General features: G+C 51.5%; 8 protein-coding genes across 8 annotated transcripts; 2 read left to right on the plus strand and 6 right to left on the minus strand.

Annotated features, from left to right (window-relative positions):
• Positions 1-595: 595 nt before the first annotated feature.
• Positions 596-1457, minus strand: ALTATR162_LOCUS7633 (uncharacterized protein; the record flags this gene model as incomplete). Its single annotated transcript, XM_043315261.1, has 2 exons — positions 596-1038; positions 1100-1457. The coding sequence occupies 2 exons, from the start codon at positions 1455-1457 to the stop codon at positions 596-598; spliced, it is 801 nt and encodes a 266-aa protein (XP_043171196.1).
• A 1119-nt stretch (positions 1458-2576) lies between these two features.
• ALTATR162_LOCUS7634 (uncharacterized protein) lies at positions 2577-3713 on the plus strand (the record flags this gene model as incomplete). Its single annotated transcript, XM_043315262.1, has 4 exons — positions 2577-2667; positions 2758-2806; positions 2869-3083; positions 3145-3713. The coding sequence occupies 4 exons, from the start codon at positions 2577-2579 to the stop codon at positions 3711-3713; spliced, it is 924 nt and encodes a 307-aa protein (XP_043171197.1).
• Positions 3714-3880: 167 nt separating this feature from the next.
• On the minus strand, positions 3881-5929 carry ALTATR162_LOCUS7635 (uncharacterized protein; the record flags this gene model as incomplete). Its single annotated transcript, XM_043315263.1, has 3 exons — positions 3881-5389; positions 5439-5724; positions 5778-5929. 3 exons carry the CDS (start codon positions 5927-5929, stop codon positions 3881-3883), a joined length of 1947 nt encoding a protein of 648 aa, XP_043171198.1.
• A 670-nt stretch (positions 5930-6599) lies between these two features.
• On the minus strand, positions 6600-7901 carry ALTATR162_LOCUS7636 (uncharacterized protein; the record flags this gene model as incomplete). The annotated part of the gene is made up of 1 exon (XM_043315264.1): positions 6600-7901. One exon carries the CDS (start codon positions 7899-7901, stop codon positions 6600-6602), a length of 1302 nt encoding a protein of 433 aa, XP_043171199.1.
• A 346-nt stretch (positions 7902-8247) lies between these two features.
• Positions 8248-9409, minus strand: ALTATR162_LOCUS7637 (uncharacterized protein; the record flags this gene model as incomplete). The annotated part of the gene is made up of 5 exons (XM_043315265.1): positions 8248-8327; positions 8377-8526; positions 8574-8996; positions 9045-9286; positions 9348-9409. 5 exons carry the CDS (start codon positions 9407-9409, stop codon positions 8248-8250), a joined length of 957 nt encoding a protein of 318 aa, XP_043171200.1.
• A 297-nt stretch (positions 9410-9706) lies between these two features.
• On the plus strand, positions 9707-12643 carry ALTATR162_LOCUS7638 (uncharacterized protein; the record flags this gene model as incomplete). Its single annotated transcript, XM_043315266.1, has 2 exons — positions 9707-9723; positions 9778-12643. The coding sequence occupies 2 exons, from the start codon at positions 9707-9709 to the stop codon at positions 12641-12643; spliced, it is 2883 nt and encodes a 960-aa protein (XP_043171201.1).
• Positions 12644-12975: 332 nt separating this feature from the next.
• Positions 12976-13752, minus strand: ALTATR162_LOCUS7639 (uncharacterized protein; the record flags this gene model as incomplete). The annotated part of the gene is made up of 2 exons (XM_043315267.1): positions 12976-13217; positions 13290-13752. 2 exons carry the CDS (start codon positions 13750-13752, stop codon positions 12976-12978), a joined length of 705 nt encoding a protein of 234 aa, XP_043171202.1.
• Positions 13753-14539: 787 nt separating this feature from the next.
• On the minus strand, positions 14540-15391 carry ALTATR162_LOCUS7640 (uncharacterized protein; the record flags this gene model as incomplete). Its single annotated transcript, XM_043315268.1, has 1 exon — positions 14540-15391. The coding sequence occupies one exon, from the start codon at positions 15389-15391 to the stop codon at positions 14540-14542; it is 852 nt and encodes a 283-aa protein (XP_043171203.1).
• Between the last annotated feature and the right edge of the window lie 220 nt (positions 15392-15611).

The following is a 15611-nucleotide window of genomic DNA, read 5'->3' on the forward strand; positions in this document are numbered from 1 at the left end:
GGCCCTCTCGCGTTCGCGTCACTTCGCTTCTTTCTACCACCATGTGCTCATTTGATCGGTACTTTATCATGTTCATCTCATTAGTAGCACGAAGAAGCTACTCCTGAGATCTGTGCTTATCTGTGAACAAGCCGGGTTTATTCACATCTTCCTAGGTACCGAAAAGCCCAATCGTTTGAGCTGTCCTGGACATAATCTACACTACAGCTGATCACGGTGCCCCATACTGATAGAGTAACAAAATACAAGATAGTGTATACTTCTAGAATATTCGTTACAACTCATTGAAAGATCAAGCTTCTTTATACATACGTCAACCATTCAAAGCCTGATGACGACCTTCATCTCCTCGCGCCTGCTGAACCACGCATAATACTCTGGTGCTTCTTCAATGTCAATGATACTGCTAACAATGAACGAAGGACACGCTCGACCGGAAGTAATGAGAGGTACCAGTTCTGAAGCAACATCCTGCGGAGGAAGCACGATACCGCCGTTGATAGAAATCTGCTTCGTAGGCGGTGCCGATACTGAAGTCATTTAATGTGTCGTTGAAAAGCCCGACGATACCCATGCCGCCTCCAGGTGCCGTTACCTAGACCAGCTCGCGCAGGGTGATAGACGAGTCGACTGTGCCATTCGCTGTCTCAGCCTCAAAGCCTACAGCTTCAACGCTCCCCCGTACGCCGCCAGGCTCCCTCTGCATTATCTGATCGACCGCAGACGAGTTGCGGTAGTTGATGGGTATAGCACCAATCGAAGTAGCGAGGTCTAGACGGCCTTGCACGTGGTCGACACTGTAGACGCGGGAAGCACCACGAAGAACGACAGAGTATGCGGCCAGGAGGCCAACTGGTCCGGCTCCGAAGACAATAACAGAGTCTCCCGGCGTGAAATCAGACCAAATAACACCTGACCAAGCAGTGGAAAAGATGTCCGTAACAAACAAGTAATCAATAAGTGTCGGTTCACTCGTGCCTGCGTTGACAGGGACGGGGATCAGCGAATTGTCGGCAAACGGAATCCTTGCAAACTCCGCTGTTAATATAGCCAGTCTACTGTTCTGAAAGACCATGGAAGGAATTTGGGAGAAGCTGACTCTGCACACCAGGAAGTACCTCTCCTGCTAATCCACCAAAACCAAGCGGTGGATCATACACATCAGGCTCCATGGTCCAGTTCCCGTTGTCGAGGTTATCTGGAATGACTACGTAGTCACCCACGCTTAGGAATTGCACAGCATCGCCTATTTCTGTGACATAGCCGATAGCCTCGTGACCGTAGTAGTATGAATGCGCGGGCGAGCCTGATTCCACGTGGTAGGTATGCATATCGTTTCCACAGATTGCGGACATGTTGATCTTGACGATGACATTCGTTGCATTGAGGATGGTCGGAACGGGTACGTCGACGACTGAGACATTGAGTGCCTGGCCGAATTGAGCAACTGCTCGCATCATGGCTGTCACACTCGAAGCCATTGGTAGAGGGACATGTGAAGACAATCGAGGATGGAGTAAGAGATAGTGTTGCGACAGGCACAAGATGGCCGTCTCTTATACTCATCTCTCCTACGGTCCTACCATGACGGCTGAACCAGGACGTCGTTATTGAGCCAAGATTCATGCCCTCGAATGTTATCTGGACGACTGCGGACCCAATTTAGTCGGCCAACCATCAGAGATAACGGAGGGTTGAGTAGGTTGTGATACAGACCCCTCTTGCTATAGAGAGAAGTAGGTCACGTTCTAGCTCATACTCCTACCGATTGTTGGATCGTAGATCGCTATAGTCGGTAGGAAGCACTCTTTGCCAACTTCTTCTGCAGATGGAAGGCTGCACATCATTTCGGATCCTGATCAAGTTGGCATTCTGTCTCCGGCCTCCATTAGAACCAGACTGCTTTATAGGAAGAATACCAATCGGGTTTTCTCGCCGCCACTGTAATTTCTGCAACTCTGGTTCTGAGCAAAAGCGGTAATACAGCAGGTGGTGTATGCCGCACGGCACTCCTGGGGTTAGTCCAAGACCTAGGTACCCGCAACGATCCCGAGGTCACCACCCGGGTGGTAGCACGTCATCACGCTTGTCCAGTTGAGCTGCTAAAGCGCATATACCACTCCAATGGGCTTGGTTACTCCCTTTATTGCATGATCATGTCGAATACTGCGACTTGATTTCAATTGTGATGGAGCATGGGCATATTCGGGGTTTGCTTCAGCGTGTAAGCAGGTTGCATTAGCGTCTTGGCGACGCTGTTCCCATAGTTTGCCGTTAACCCTAACGCTACTTATGACCTCATACTCAACATCTTTTGTGTGACCGTTCAACTGTCGTTAACTCCGGATTATATTGGTGATTAACAACTTAAATAGTTGTCTCTCTAAGCCTGTCAGCCGCATGCATTTTCCGAATTCATAACTCCATGAATTCCTGCCCGACCACACTTGAGAACAATATACGCCAGTCTATGTCGACTTACAGACACCTTACCTTTAAGAGGGCCAAAATCCGCCTTTGATCGATCATGCACTCGCTCGGTCATCATACTGAATATCTTCAAACCATCTATCACGATGCCTGGCTCTTCACCCACTAAGCCTGTAGACTGCACAATTGATTTCGATGCCGGCTGTCTTCGAGGAAAGACTGCTGTCGTCACTGGAGGTAAGCAGATCCGCAGGCACAGATACTGCAATTTCAGTAGTAATAGCGTCAGCTACAATTGTTGGAAAGATAGCTAAGCCCATGAAACAGGAGGTAGTGGTCTTGGGGAAGCGTACGTTCGAGTACTGGTCAACGCAGGGTAAGTCTCTATTCCTACCATCTTCACCAGCATGAGATCATAAAAGACTAACTAGAAGACAGTGTGAAAGTTTGCTTTGGAGATCGAGATGTCCACCGTGGAGAACAGCTCGCCTCCGAACTCAAGGACTGTCGTTTCGTGCACTGCGATGTAACAAATTGGGACGACCAAGTTCGACTGTTCAGCGAAGCTGCCTCATTATCCTCCTCTGGAAAGATTGACTATGTAGTCGCGAATGCAGGTATCGTACATGCAGACGATGTATTCGCATTCGATGGTATGTCTACTGTCATGCAACCCCTTTTTAAACTCGTTTCTTTCTCCTAACCATCGACCAGGTCCCAACCAGTCACCCAAAAAGCCAAATCTAGATATCATCCAAGTAAACCTCAACGGCGCCCTCTATACCAGCAAACTTGCAATGCACTACTTCATGACCCAAAATGGCACATCGCCAAACCCTTCCCAGACAGACACCTGTCTCGTTTTGATCGGCTCCGGGGCCGCTTACCTCGACTGTCCACGCGGCCCTCAATACAGCGCTTCAAAGTATGCGATGCGCGGTATCATGCACTCTCTCCGTCGCACAGCATACTACTACGACTCCCGCGTCAATATGATCTCGCCGTGGTATGTGCGCACGAAGATCTTGACGGATGACGATTTTGATGCGGTGGAAAAGGCTGGGGTGCAGCTTGCTACTACTGAAGATGCTGGGCAGTGTCTGTTGAGGATCTTGAGCGACAGCACTATCAATGGGCGGTCGCTTTTCATCTCGGCAAGGAAGTGGGCGCCAAAGGGTTATACTGATCTAGACTTGGATGAGTACCCTGGAAATGATCTGTTGGAGGAGATCCAGGCTGATCAAGTAAAGTTTGCGCCTGTGGAGAAGGGCTTATTTGTTTGAGCACCCCATACAAGGAACAAACTAAACAAGTGCGGAGGTAAAGAATCCTCTGGTTGTAGTCTACAACGTCGCCATGTCGAGAAAGAAAACTCGTTTTTTCATGATATCGTTACACTACGAGCGCGTATATATTGAGCCTCGCGCATGCCAACCCATCATACATGCACCTACTCATCATCCTCATCATCCTCGTCCTCCCCAAATTCCACGCCATACTCAGCACAAACATCCCATCGGTCTCCCTTCGCACTCTTACTAACATACTTGGTGAACCTCAACACACCGCGATCCCTCAGTACAATAGCCAAGTTGTTCCACGCAGCCGGCTGGCTAAACAGAATACCATCGTCCTCATCATCCGCAGCAGACTTGTAGATAGCAGGATCAGCTTTCGCTTTGCGACGCTGACCAGCACCAGTGGAGGTCGAGGCTTCAGAATTAGGAACGTTGGGGTGATCGTTATCTTCTTCTCCAGCCATGTACATTTCGTAGCCGCCAACTTCTTCTTCAGGCTTAGGCTCGGGTTCCTTTGCCTTACCCTTCTTTTTGCTCTTTTTGCTGCTGCCGCTGCCATTTTGCTTGGGTTCTTCGGCTGCTTCTTCGGGCTCTTCGTCTTCGTCGCCCCATCCGCGGGAGGGTGTGATACCAAGGCATACTTCAAGCTGCGGGTCTTCCTCTTCGTATGCGGTCGCGAGGGTGTAGTCGAGACCTCTTCGGAAACGGCGCGCAAAGATGTTGCTCTTAGTCAATGTGATACCAGTAACGAGTGAAATCCACTTCATGAACGCCGGGTGCGGAAAGAGGATGTCGACAAGGTCGTCGTACGGTGTCATGCCGTCATTCTCAGGATACGGCGTCGTTGGTATGGGCTGAATTGCTTTCCGGTAGAGATAGCGCTGCTTGTGTGGTGGTCTTGCGACTCCAACCATCGACTCCTTGGAGTGTGGGTTGTTAGGTAGGCTTGGGTTCACCTCGTGGTCTTTGGACTCGAGGTACTCCCGTAACCGTGCAGAAAATTTGTTGGACAAGAACTGTGCAAGTCTTAACGAAGACTCGTCGCCGAACATATTGGACAGCTCCTCCACTGTATCCGGTACCAGGTAGTTGGGGTTCATAAACTTGATCAAAAAATCGATGTCGTTTTCAGTCAGCTCGTCGTCCTCTTGTTTCGCCTGCTCTTCCCAATCTGGGTTGTCTACCCATTGCGATTGTGGCTCATCGAAAACATCCGCCTTGCCTCCTTGAAGTTGAGCAAGCGAACTCTTTTCTGCCAGCTTCTCCTCAAGACCCTCTTCGAAGCCTTCTTCGCCCTTTTGGGGGATGTGGAACCACCCGCTAATGGCCATGCGAATACGTCCACCATCCTCCTCTGCCTTTTCTTCCAAGCCTCTCCTGTAGACCTCCTCGACATCGTGGAAACTCTCTCCAGGTTGAACGGTAAAGAAAGAGAGCTGATTCCATGCCGGCGGTATCGATAGCGAGAAATCTGGTTGTGGTACCCTAACCTTGTCGCCTTCTGGTGTCTCGAGATGTTCGGTCGGGTACAGTCGTAACGCGCCTCCCCATTCCGGCTTCCATGGAATATCAGGATCTAGGAGATATAAAATCCAGCTTACGCGCCGGCTTCCGATAACGTCGTCATGACACAGCAAGTGGCATCCTGGTGTGTATACATTCTGTGCTCCAATCAGTGCAATTCCCCATATAATAGGTTGCGCAACCTACCACTGCCATGTCCGTCTTTACTCCACTCAATGGTCCAGATCCTGTTATTGAAGATAGGTACTTGCGAAAGGCAGACGAGTACAGCGAATCGCGGAGGGTGAGTAGGGAAGGCAAGCGCTTGAGCGCAGAGTCGTGGAGGCCATCGAGGTTTGCAAGATCGCCAGATTGGTGAATCTTGTAAATATCTGTCTCTTTGGGGGTGAAATGAATGTGCTCGCGGATTTCGTTGCGGACATTGCGGAGGAGCGTATCGTCGACGAGATTGTGGATTACGGCGTGCTTGTAGCTATGGATTCAATTAGTATCTTCCAGCTCAAGAAGGTGGAGATTGGCGCATACGGCTGCGAATCGGCGTATTCGCTCGTATAGGTCTCAAGTACTTTGCTGTCGAAGAGACCGTCGCGGAAATTCTTATGCGCCTCGTCATCAGAGATAGCTCGCTTCTTTTTCGACTTGCCATTCGCAGGCGCCTCATTCTTGCGCTTAGCCATTGCGGAGCTTTAGCGACAATCCTAGGTATGTGGGGAAAAGGTTCAATTGTCGCGGAGGAGCGATCGAGGGAAACCTGGACATAAATTTAGTCGGCATTAAGCTTTGGACATTGCCGATGCTATCGCCTCCCTCACACCACAACCACTCCACCTAGCCAACTACAGCACAATCACGAAGATTAGTTCCCAGAGTGGACGTCTTGTGCTCATGTTCACCGATGACAGATCAGCGAGATAGCGGGCAGTGCTTGCAGAACTATAATCGGCAGTCCACGACGTCGTTCACGACTGGCGGGATGGGTATTCGCTAATGTGCGGAGAGCCAACCACTCCGGTTGGTTGACACCTGGAGAACATGTGTCCGGTGGCGTCGATCGCGTTAAACTTTAGCATCGTGATGATCAGCTCCTCAATCGTCATGCGAAAGCATGTCGAGAAGTACAGACAAACAGGATAGGTGTTTGGTTGATTATGAGTAGCAACTGTCTATTGGGTATCTCGAAAATGATCGACATGCTATGACTAGGTACGTTCATCGAAAGCGCTGCGCGTCTGGATACAGGAATGTTACGAGCACTTGGTGTGATGTTGATCTCCACATGACTTCAGTACAGCTGAGCTAGATGCATGGCAGTGATGGCTGCGAAGTCACAGTCTGTCATGGCGCACTTTAGTCATCCTGGCCTCCTGCAAGCAGCTTAGCCATCTTCTCCTCCAGCATCTTGACGTCGTTCCCAACAGTCTTGACGTTGTTGACCATGGCCGTCTCGGCCTTCTTCATGTTCTTCTCCAGGACCTCAATTTGACGCTCCCACTTTTTGATCTCTTGTTCCTGCGTTGATTGCCGGCTTTCTAGCTCAGTCAATACTTGATCGGCTTGCCAAGCACTTGTGTGCACGAGTCGCAATGTGCGCAGACGCTCTAGGACGATAGGCAGGATGGGCGATATCTTGTCAACAGAAGGCAATGTTCCATACAGGGCATTGATCTTGGCCTCCTGGTCTGGATAGGTCGCAGCCTTGGTGTCGCTAGAAGTCGAACCAGCTTGTGCAGCTTCCTGCCGAACTTCCTTCAAATGCTCCGCTTCTGCTGTGAGCCTCTTGACGTTCTGCGTAACGGCGTCCAAATTGTTGGTAGAAGCATCTCCAATCAAGCTCAACGTCTGCTCCAACCTCGTCAGGGTAGTGGCGACAGGGAAAGGCGTGTGGTCACTTAGATCTGGCATCGTGTTTCCATTCAGGCCCAGATTGTTTTCCATCTGTGTTATGCGCTTATCGAACTCGGCCGCTTGGTTCAGCACAAATTCCAGCTGGCTCTTCTGTACTTGAGTCCCTGGTAATGGTGGCTTATTTGCAATGGCACTGCTGATTTTCGGGCTCGGCTCAAAGGGCTTGTAGCTTTCGAACCTCTGTACCGTCCGGTCGAGTATCGCCTGTGCGCCCCGCGCACCACCCTTGTGTGCTGTGTATATCGTGTCGACTTTGCTCGCTATGATCTCCATCATCTCCTTGGGGTCTTGTTCCTCAATCTTCGACTTGTCCCCGCTCTTGACCCCTCGTTCGTACTCCTCTTCCAACCCAGCTAGCTCCCTCTTGATCCGCAATAACTTCTTGGCGAAGCTTTCCTCTTCTTCGTCACTGTCATCCCCTATTATTTCGCCTCGCCGTCGCTGGCGCCGTGTTGATGTGCGGTAGGATTGGCGTTGGGCCGTGATGTTGTCCGAGAAATCGACCCCGCGGGCGTCTATTCGTGAAGGCTGAAAGCGATGACGGGCCTGATCTGGTTGGAGCCGTTGGTGACGAACTGCTGAATCCGTAGGGTCGTCATCGTCGCCTTCGCCGTCGGATTCGGAAACAGCGGTGGAAGCTTGTATTGTAGACACGTCTTCGGCGAGTTCGGGGGTTTCGTAGATGTCCGGGGCGGTGTCAATGCCTGGGAGATTGTCGTATTTTGGCCTTGTTCCTTCAGACATGGTGGTTGCTTGCGAAAGAGGGGTAACGCTTGTTGGGCGCAAGCTGGGTGTGTACGAGAGGACGCGTTCAAAGTGGCAGTCGCGACTTACGCTAGTCCCCGCATGGCATAGTTGAATTGTGTGGTGCATCGAAGAAGTAGGTATAGATGTGATCAATGGTTTGCTCTTGCCTGCATCCCAGGCAGGTCTCAATCGCTATCTACATGGTTTGCCCTCCTTGGTACTTCATCTCACACCAGCCATACATGACCCTCTTTAATTGACTAGACTTCTGCAGCGTGTAGCCATGCATAAGTGTTGCACCTCATGTGCCGCGCTATGTTTGGAATCATTTTCTCCATCTTATCTATGCTTGGACCTTGAAAGTACGGCCGCTGGCTGTCTTGCGTTCCTTCTCCTCTGCCTCGGGTCGGGCTCTGCGAAGAACTGTTTTCTGTCAGTATAAATGTAACGCAGGCAAGATGGTAGAACATGCCTTGGAGGAAATCTGCGGTCCGCTTACGCATCCTTGTGTGGATGAAGGCCTTTGAAGCCTTGATGTGGTAGTGGAAGTAGTCTCGGAAGGTTTGGATATGCGAGATAACCTCTTCGCGCCGTTGCTTGGCGAGATGGCGAGGGAAGAGCACTGCGAAGGTCAGCTAAGGGTACACCAAATCATGTTGGGACACATACCAAATGTAATGTAGCCAATCTCGGCTGAACCAGACGTATCGACTCCTGGAATGCCTTGCAGCTCTAGGGGCGGGTCGTTCCTGAAGAGTACTTGTGGTGCATTCTGAATAGCTCTCCGTCTAGCGTCGACAAACTCCTGAAGGAACACCTTTCCGAATATCCTGTCTGTCTCCTCTCTGAAGACGGTGGAGAAGATGACAGTGACACGGTCGTGGCTCGCCTTGATGTAGATGGCTTCCTCCTCTCTGTAGTGGATTGCGCGCACGGCACCGCCTTCTGCCACACCCTGCGGCGCCGACTCAGATGTGTATTTCGAAGCTTCTTCCTGCAACTCGTGGAATTCGTCGAAGGCTTGCTCGAAGGGTGCAGCCATGGCGTTCCGTTTGAGGAGGGATACGCGCCGAACCAGGTCTTCTTTGGCCTCTGCACACCGTCAGCATCTTGTTCCACCGGTCTGGCGATGGACCATACCCTGCTCTTCCGGCAGGTTTTCTAGGTCGACGAGCACCGAGAAGTCATAGCCAGATTCGGGCTCTACGATGTAAGGCCCATACTCTCGCTCCAGCACTGCCTGCGCGCCATATTGAACCAGCTCCTTGAAACACTTGATGTGCAATGACACCAGTATCTTAGTCTTGCTCTCCGGAGTGGAAATGTGGAAGGTGACGCCGTCGAAATCGGAGACGACCTGGTCGATGTTGGCTGTAGCTCCTCTGTGTGCTGTTAGCTACCTGGCTGCTGCTGCGGAGCGGAAGGCAGCGGGGTATTGCGCACCCATTGATTCGTTCTCTTAACAGGGACTCGATAAGGACATTTTGGTAGTCGAGAAGAAGCATGTTGGCGGTTCAGCTTCTAGTAGGCGGGTTGGCGTCGTTGGGCGGGGAGCTCTCGAGGACGGCGATGCGGAGGACGGAGGTGTGCTGTGATGCTGGAAGGTGGGCCTAGCGCAATTCGTGGGGTTGGCCCTTGTCTAAAAAGTTTCCAGAAAGTAACCAACTCCCAACCCGACCGTTACCAGTGGCGCATAACCGCAAACATTGCATAGGGAGCGCAATGACCTGAAGACATTACTTCTGAGTTTCCTTAGACGTCCTCATCACATAATATCCGAATTTTTGTAGAGGCGGCGCAAAATGGTCAAATCATACAGGTAATGCGCATGTGCAGCGCAACTCGAGTAGAGCTCATACTGACTGCTACATAGCAAGTATGAGCAGACCGATGCTTTCGGCGTAGTCGCGACTGCCACTTCCAACATCGTCTGGACTCCAGAAGGCCTTACGCAACCCGGCTCAAATCGACCCGCAGGCGCCGGACGCGCATATACCGCCGCCAACGAGGAGGTGCTATGTTGGGATGTAAAGAAGGGTGAACTTATGAGCAGGTGGCGCGACAACACTTGCACCGAAGAAGTCACCGTCATATGTCGGAGCGACATCGACCCAGACGTCTTCGCCGTGGGCTACGCCGACGGAAGCATACGCATTTGGGATGCGCGAACCTCGACCGTCATTATCAGCTTCAATGGGCACAAGTCTGCAGTCACCGTCTTGACCTTTGATCAGAGCGGAGTACGGCTAGCGAGTGGTTCCAAAGATACGGATATCGTGGTTTGGGACTTGGTCTCGGAAACCGGCTTATTCAAGCTGAGAGGGCACAAAGGCCAAATCACTGGCCTGCAGTTCCTTCACCCCGGTAGTGCTCCACAAGAAGATGGCGCAGACGACGAAGAGATGGACGTGGACGCAGATCAAGCCTTCTTACTATCCACGAGCAAGGACGCATTGATCAAGATTTGGGATGTCACCACTCAGCACTGCATCGAGACGCACATTGCACAAACCAGCGGAGAGTGCTGGGCACTTGGTGTTTCGCCGGATGGTAGCGGCTGCATAACTGCGGGCAACGATGGGGAGCTCAAAGTATGGGCTATCGACCAGTCAGGCCTTCGAAAAGCAGGTTCAACCATTGGCGAAGGGGCAGAACAAGAATTCCTTACATCCAGAGGCATACTATATCGGACAGGCAAGGACAGGACACAAGGCATCTCTTTTTACGCCAAGGCCGATTACATTGCCGTACACGGCGCAGAGAAGGCCGTTGAGATATGGCGGATAAAGACGCCAGAAGAGGTTCGGAAAAGTTTGGTCAGGAAGAGGAAAAGAAAGCGGGAGAAGGCCAAGACCGAGACGAACGGGGACGACGACGCTGACGCTGACGACAAGGTCAACGCTGCGGATGCTGAAATAGGCGAAGTTTTTGTACCCTACGTTACCGTGCGCACAGCTGGAAAAGTAAGATCAGTTGCATGGATGCACATCAAAGGAACCAAGAAGCTACAACTACTGGTCGGCACCAACAACAACCTCGTCGACGTTTACGAAATACCCCAACGAAGCAAGACGAAGAGCGAGGAAGCACCCGACTACAGTCGCACATTATCCGTCGAGCTCTCCGGTCACAGAAACGATGTACGAGCGGTCGCACTCAGCTCCGATGATCGCATGCTGGCATCAGCGTCAAGTGGAGGACTCAAGATTTGGAACGTCAAGACACAAAATTGCTTGCGTACACTTGAATGCGGTTACGCACTTTGTTGCGCTTTCTTGCCAGGAGACAAGATCGTTGTTGTAGGAACGAAAGATGGACATATCGAGCTATACGACATAGCGGCATCCACGCTACTAGACAAAATCGATGCGCACGAGGGAGCAGTTTGGACTATGCAAGTACACCCCGACGGAAAGTCCCTCATCACTGGCAGCGCCGACAAGTCCATCAAGTTCTGGAACTTCGACATCGTTCAAGAAGAAATCCCAGGAACGAAACGCACAACACCTCGTCTGAAACTCGTCCAGTCACGCATACTGAAGGTCAATGACGATGTTCTGAGCGTGGAGGTTTCGCCCGATTCCAAACTCCTCGCCGTAGCAACGCTCGACAACACCGTCAAGGTCTTCTTTGTAGACTCACTAAAGCTCTTCCTGAACCTATACGGTCACAAGCTGCCTGTACTCAATATGTCGATTTCCAGCGACAGCAAACTCATCGCAACCTGTTCCGCCGACAAGAACGTTCGTATCTGGGGTCTCGACTTTGGAGACTGCCACAAAGCGCTCTTTGGCCACGAAGACAGTATCATGCAAATATCCTTCATCCCTCACCCCGTCGACAATGACGAACGCCACATCTTCTTCAGTGCCTCCAAGGACCGCACAATCAAGAGCTGGGATGGCGACAAATTTCAGCAAATCCAAAAGTTCAAGGGTCACCATGGCGAGATCTGGGCCATGACTGTCGCGCGAACAGGCGACTTCATCGTCACAGCCAGCCACGACAAGAGCATACGCATCTGGACCCGCTCCGAAGAACCCATCTTCCTCGAAGAAGAACGCGAACGCGAACTAGAAGAAATGTACGAGAAGACTCTAGCCACCAACCTCGAAGACGACGAAGACATGACGGGCGAACGCGCCGAAGCAGTCGACGCAAGCAAACAAACAATCACCACCCTCACAGCCGGAGAACGCATCCAAGAAGCGCTAGACCTCGGCATCGCCGACCTGGACGTCGTCCGAGACTGGGAAGCCCAACGTAAAACCAATCCCAAAATCGCTCCGCCACAGCGTAACCCCCTCTTCCTCGCTCTAGGCAACATATCCGCTGAGCGTCACGTCCTCAACACAATGTCCAAGATTCCTGCTGCTCAGCTGCACGACGCGTTACTCGTGCTACCTTTTTCTTCCCTACCCGCTCTCTTCACTTTCCTCGCCATCTGGGTGCGCAAACAGTGGAACGTAACACTGACATGCCGCGTCCTCTTCTTCATGCTCAAAACGCATCAGAAGCAGATTGTCGCTAGTAGGGAACTCAAGACGGTGCTTGAGCTTATGCGGAATGATTTGAGGAGGACGCTTGTGGGAAACAAGGATTTGATTGGCTTCAATGTTGCGGCGTTGAGATTTGTGGGGGAGAGGGTGGATGAGGCACGGTTGGTTAGGTGGGAGGATGTTGAGGCACTGGATGAGGAGAAGAACAGGAAGAAGAGGGGGTTTGTGGACGTTGCGTAGGTTTTTTCGAGGGTGAGATGAGATGAGGTTGCATTTCGTGGCGTTCTTGTCAGATCTTTGGGACGTATTTAAGAAAAGTAGTTATATGGTGTAAGGATGTATGTTTCGAATGCTCATTCATCGTGTCTGAAATTCTGCCACAGTGTGTTGGGAGTAATCAAGTTCAGGCGTATGCTTCGTTTCAATCCAGCGTGTCCATTTTCCATGGTATGCAATTCTAATCCCACACGTATGATTGTACAAGTCGTAATAGCCATGCAGTCCATAATTACATATGAAATGCCGGCAACCCAAGGTTCTTCCCGCCACTCTTCTACTCGCTAGCCCACCGTCTATCCCATAGCCTTGAGGAAATTAGCCTCTTTAATGCTAGCCCTCCTCTTATTCCTCATGGCCTTTGTCAGCTCCTCTCTCGCATCAGCCGCCTTGACAGCACCCTCCAAACTACCGTCTCCAGCCGGTAAATCGATAGTCTGTTCGTACAAAGGCACTTTGGGTACCATCATCTCCGGGTTCATGGCTTGTTCCTTACGGAGGCGTTTCGCAGCTAAACGACGTTGTTTCTTTGATTTCGCTGGGGAGTAGTTAGTAAAGTGGTTCCTTTTCTACACTGTAGACGTGGCTAAGTGTAACAAGAGAAACATACAGAACAAATCTCCTGCTCCAGCCTCCGCCTTCTTCTCCTGCCGATCCAATATCGTCCACAGCCAGCTCGGATACTCGTCATCAGCCAACGCAACAGGGTCCTGTCTATCCTTGAGGAAATTCAGTCCCTTGAGTGGTTGCCCCGCCGGTATACTGCTCTTCACCAGCGGCGCCGCCTTCTTCTTGGCAGCCTCCGCCGCCGTGGCTTTCAGATCCGGGCTCGCAGCCGGTGTCAAGGGCTCGCTAAAAGGCTGTGCGGCAGATGTAGAAGTCGCGGTTGGCGGTGTGTGCGAAGATGTTGAATCGCCTTGGCGGCCTGCAGATTGAGTTGCGGTGCTTGCGGAGATTGGTGTTGCGTTGCGGAGGGGTGTTGTGGTGGTGAGGAAACGCGATGCTTGTTGTGGGCGGGGAAATGGGGTTGTTTGGGCGCGCGAGGCGGCCCGGAGACAGGTTCGACATATCATCTTGGGCGTGTGTGGGCGTGGCTTTCAATTGCGTCTTTCCTTCGTTGTACTGGTCAAAAGTTTGAGATGCGAAGGGAAGGATGCCGAGGTGTTTCGCCGATTCCGGATCGCGCTAGAGGCATCCTTGCACATGCGTCTGCCAACCATTATATGCTTGATCAGGGAAGCGCGATGAATGGTACATGCGCACCATCTCATGCTTCGTCTTTCGTCAGATGGCCATGAGTATCGCGTGTGGCCATTGTTGTTCTGAATTTGGAAGGTGCTATCTGGAATATGGCACCTTCCAAATTCGGCACATCCCATGGACACTCCAAGATAACAAGGTAGCAGGATGAAATCACTGATCAGTCCAACATCGTAGTATGCACAAGGGGTAGATAAGATGTATGTATACATTTTGATTGCGAAGCGTGGTCGTCTGAGTAAGACATGAACGCAGTGTGGCCACCACGTCCAGCAGACCCAGCCCCATGCATCGTGTTCCTCCGATTCCGCCTGCGGCTGACCGCCTTCAATAACATCGTACAAGACAAACATGAGAGATCGTTAGAGATAGTGTGGGATTAGTGCCCAAGCCTGAGGCTGGTATTCCGGAACGCCGTGTTACGTCCCTTCCAACCATGCCAGCAGATAAAATATGAGACAAAAAAGAAACTAGAATTAGACCAAAGAGTGGTGGGATCAAAATCCGTAAGTATGTACACGGAAGCGAGAGCGTAAGACATCGTCTAAGGTATAGAGCTGAGAGCGAAAGAGACCGTCCAGGAGGCACAGTAGAGACTTCTCAAATCCAAGCCATGGGAGGAGCTTGGTGTGGTACGCCGAACCGATGACTGAAAAGTGGTCGAATCTCCGAGAGATAATCGGCAGCACAGAAAGCCGCAAGGTTCTTTGAGCGCATAATTGAAAGGTCCGTCTCGGACTCTGCATCTCGTACTACACCACCGAATTCCTCAACAACCTCGTTCAGTTGTTCCAGTTCGCGACCAAAGGGGTGACTCTCCTCCTCAATCGTGCCCTTGAACATGTCGAGAGATGACCGCTGCTCGCGGGAGTGGCGTGCAGAACTGACACTTCCACGCGAGTTCACGCTGCCACGAGTACTGACGTTCTGAAGGGATCGCTTGTGCGCCAGTCGCTCGTGTGCGCGTTTGCTGTGCGATAGAGCCCTCTGAGGAATAGCAGGCACAGCCTCTACAGGCTCCTCTTTGACTTGCTTGAGACTGGTGGTTGAGGCAGACTTCTTAAGTTGCTTGCCAGCGGATGAAAAGTAGCCAGTGAGGTGGTTGGGTGTAGGCGAGATGGGTGAAGACTCTACAGAAGAGGCATCGGTAAGGGTAGTGTCCCTTGATCCATGCGAAGAGGCCCGAGAGCGTGTTGACACACTGTGGTCCGAGTCGTCTGCCGAAGAGTGGCTCAAGGAGGTTGATGATGAGACATTCCTTAGGCTCGAGATGTCAGGAGCATTGTACGAAAGCATGTTGGTGGTCGATACCAGGGCGATTGGAAGGGATATCTTTGTGCGGTCAAAGTTGTTAGGAGTTTTGACACTCTGGCTCCGAGTTGGTGACACCGGGGATTCCTTCGGGTCGTCAGTCCGCTTAATGCGCCTGGTCATGGCACGAGCGAGAGACATATTGATGGATTAATTCGAAGTAGATGGGCGATATTGCAAATAAGGGTCCAGCTGTCGGTTCTGGGGCCGGTAATTCTGGCGGTGACTGTAGTTGGTCGCTACTTAGGTGAGCTGCAGATAGGCGGGGTACTGCCGGAGATAGAGTGCGCTTGGTGCTGGCACGAGATCCAAACAGTCGAGAGCTAGAGTTGCACTAGTGCCTTTGTTGCGTTGTTCTAGA

This window comes from Alternaria atra (genome assembly GCF_907166805.1).
Source record: "Alternaria atra isolate CS162 genome assembly, contig: 28, whole genome shotgun sequence".
NCBI classification, from domain to species: Eukaryota; Fungi; Ascomycota; class Dothideomycetes; order Pleosporales; family Pleosporaceae; genus Alternaria; species Alternaria atra.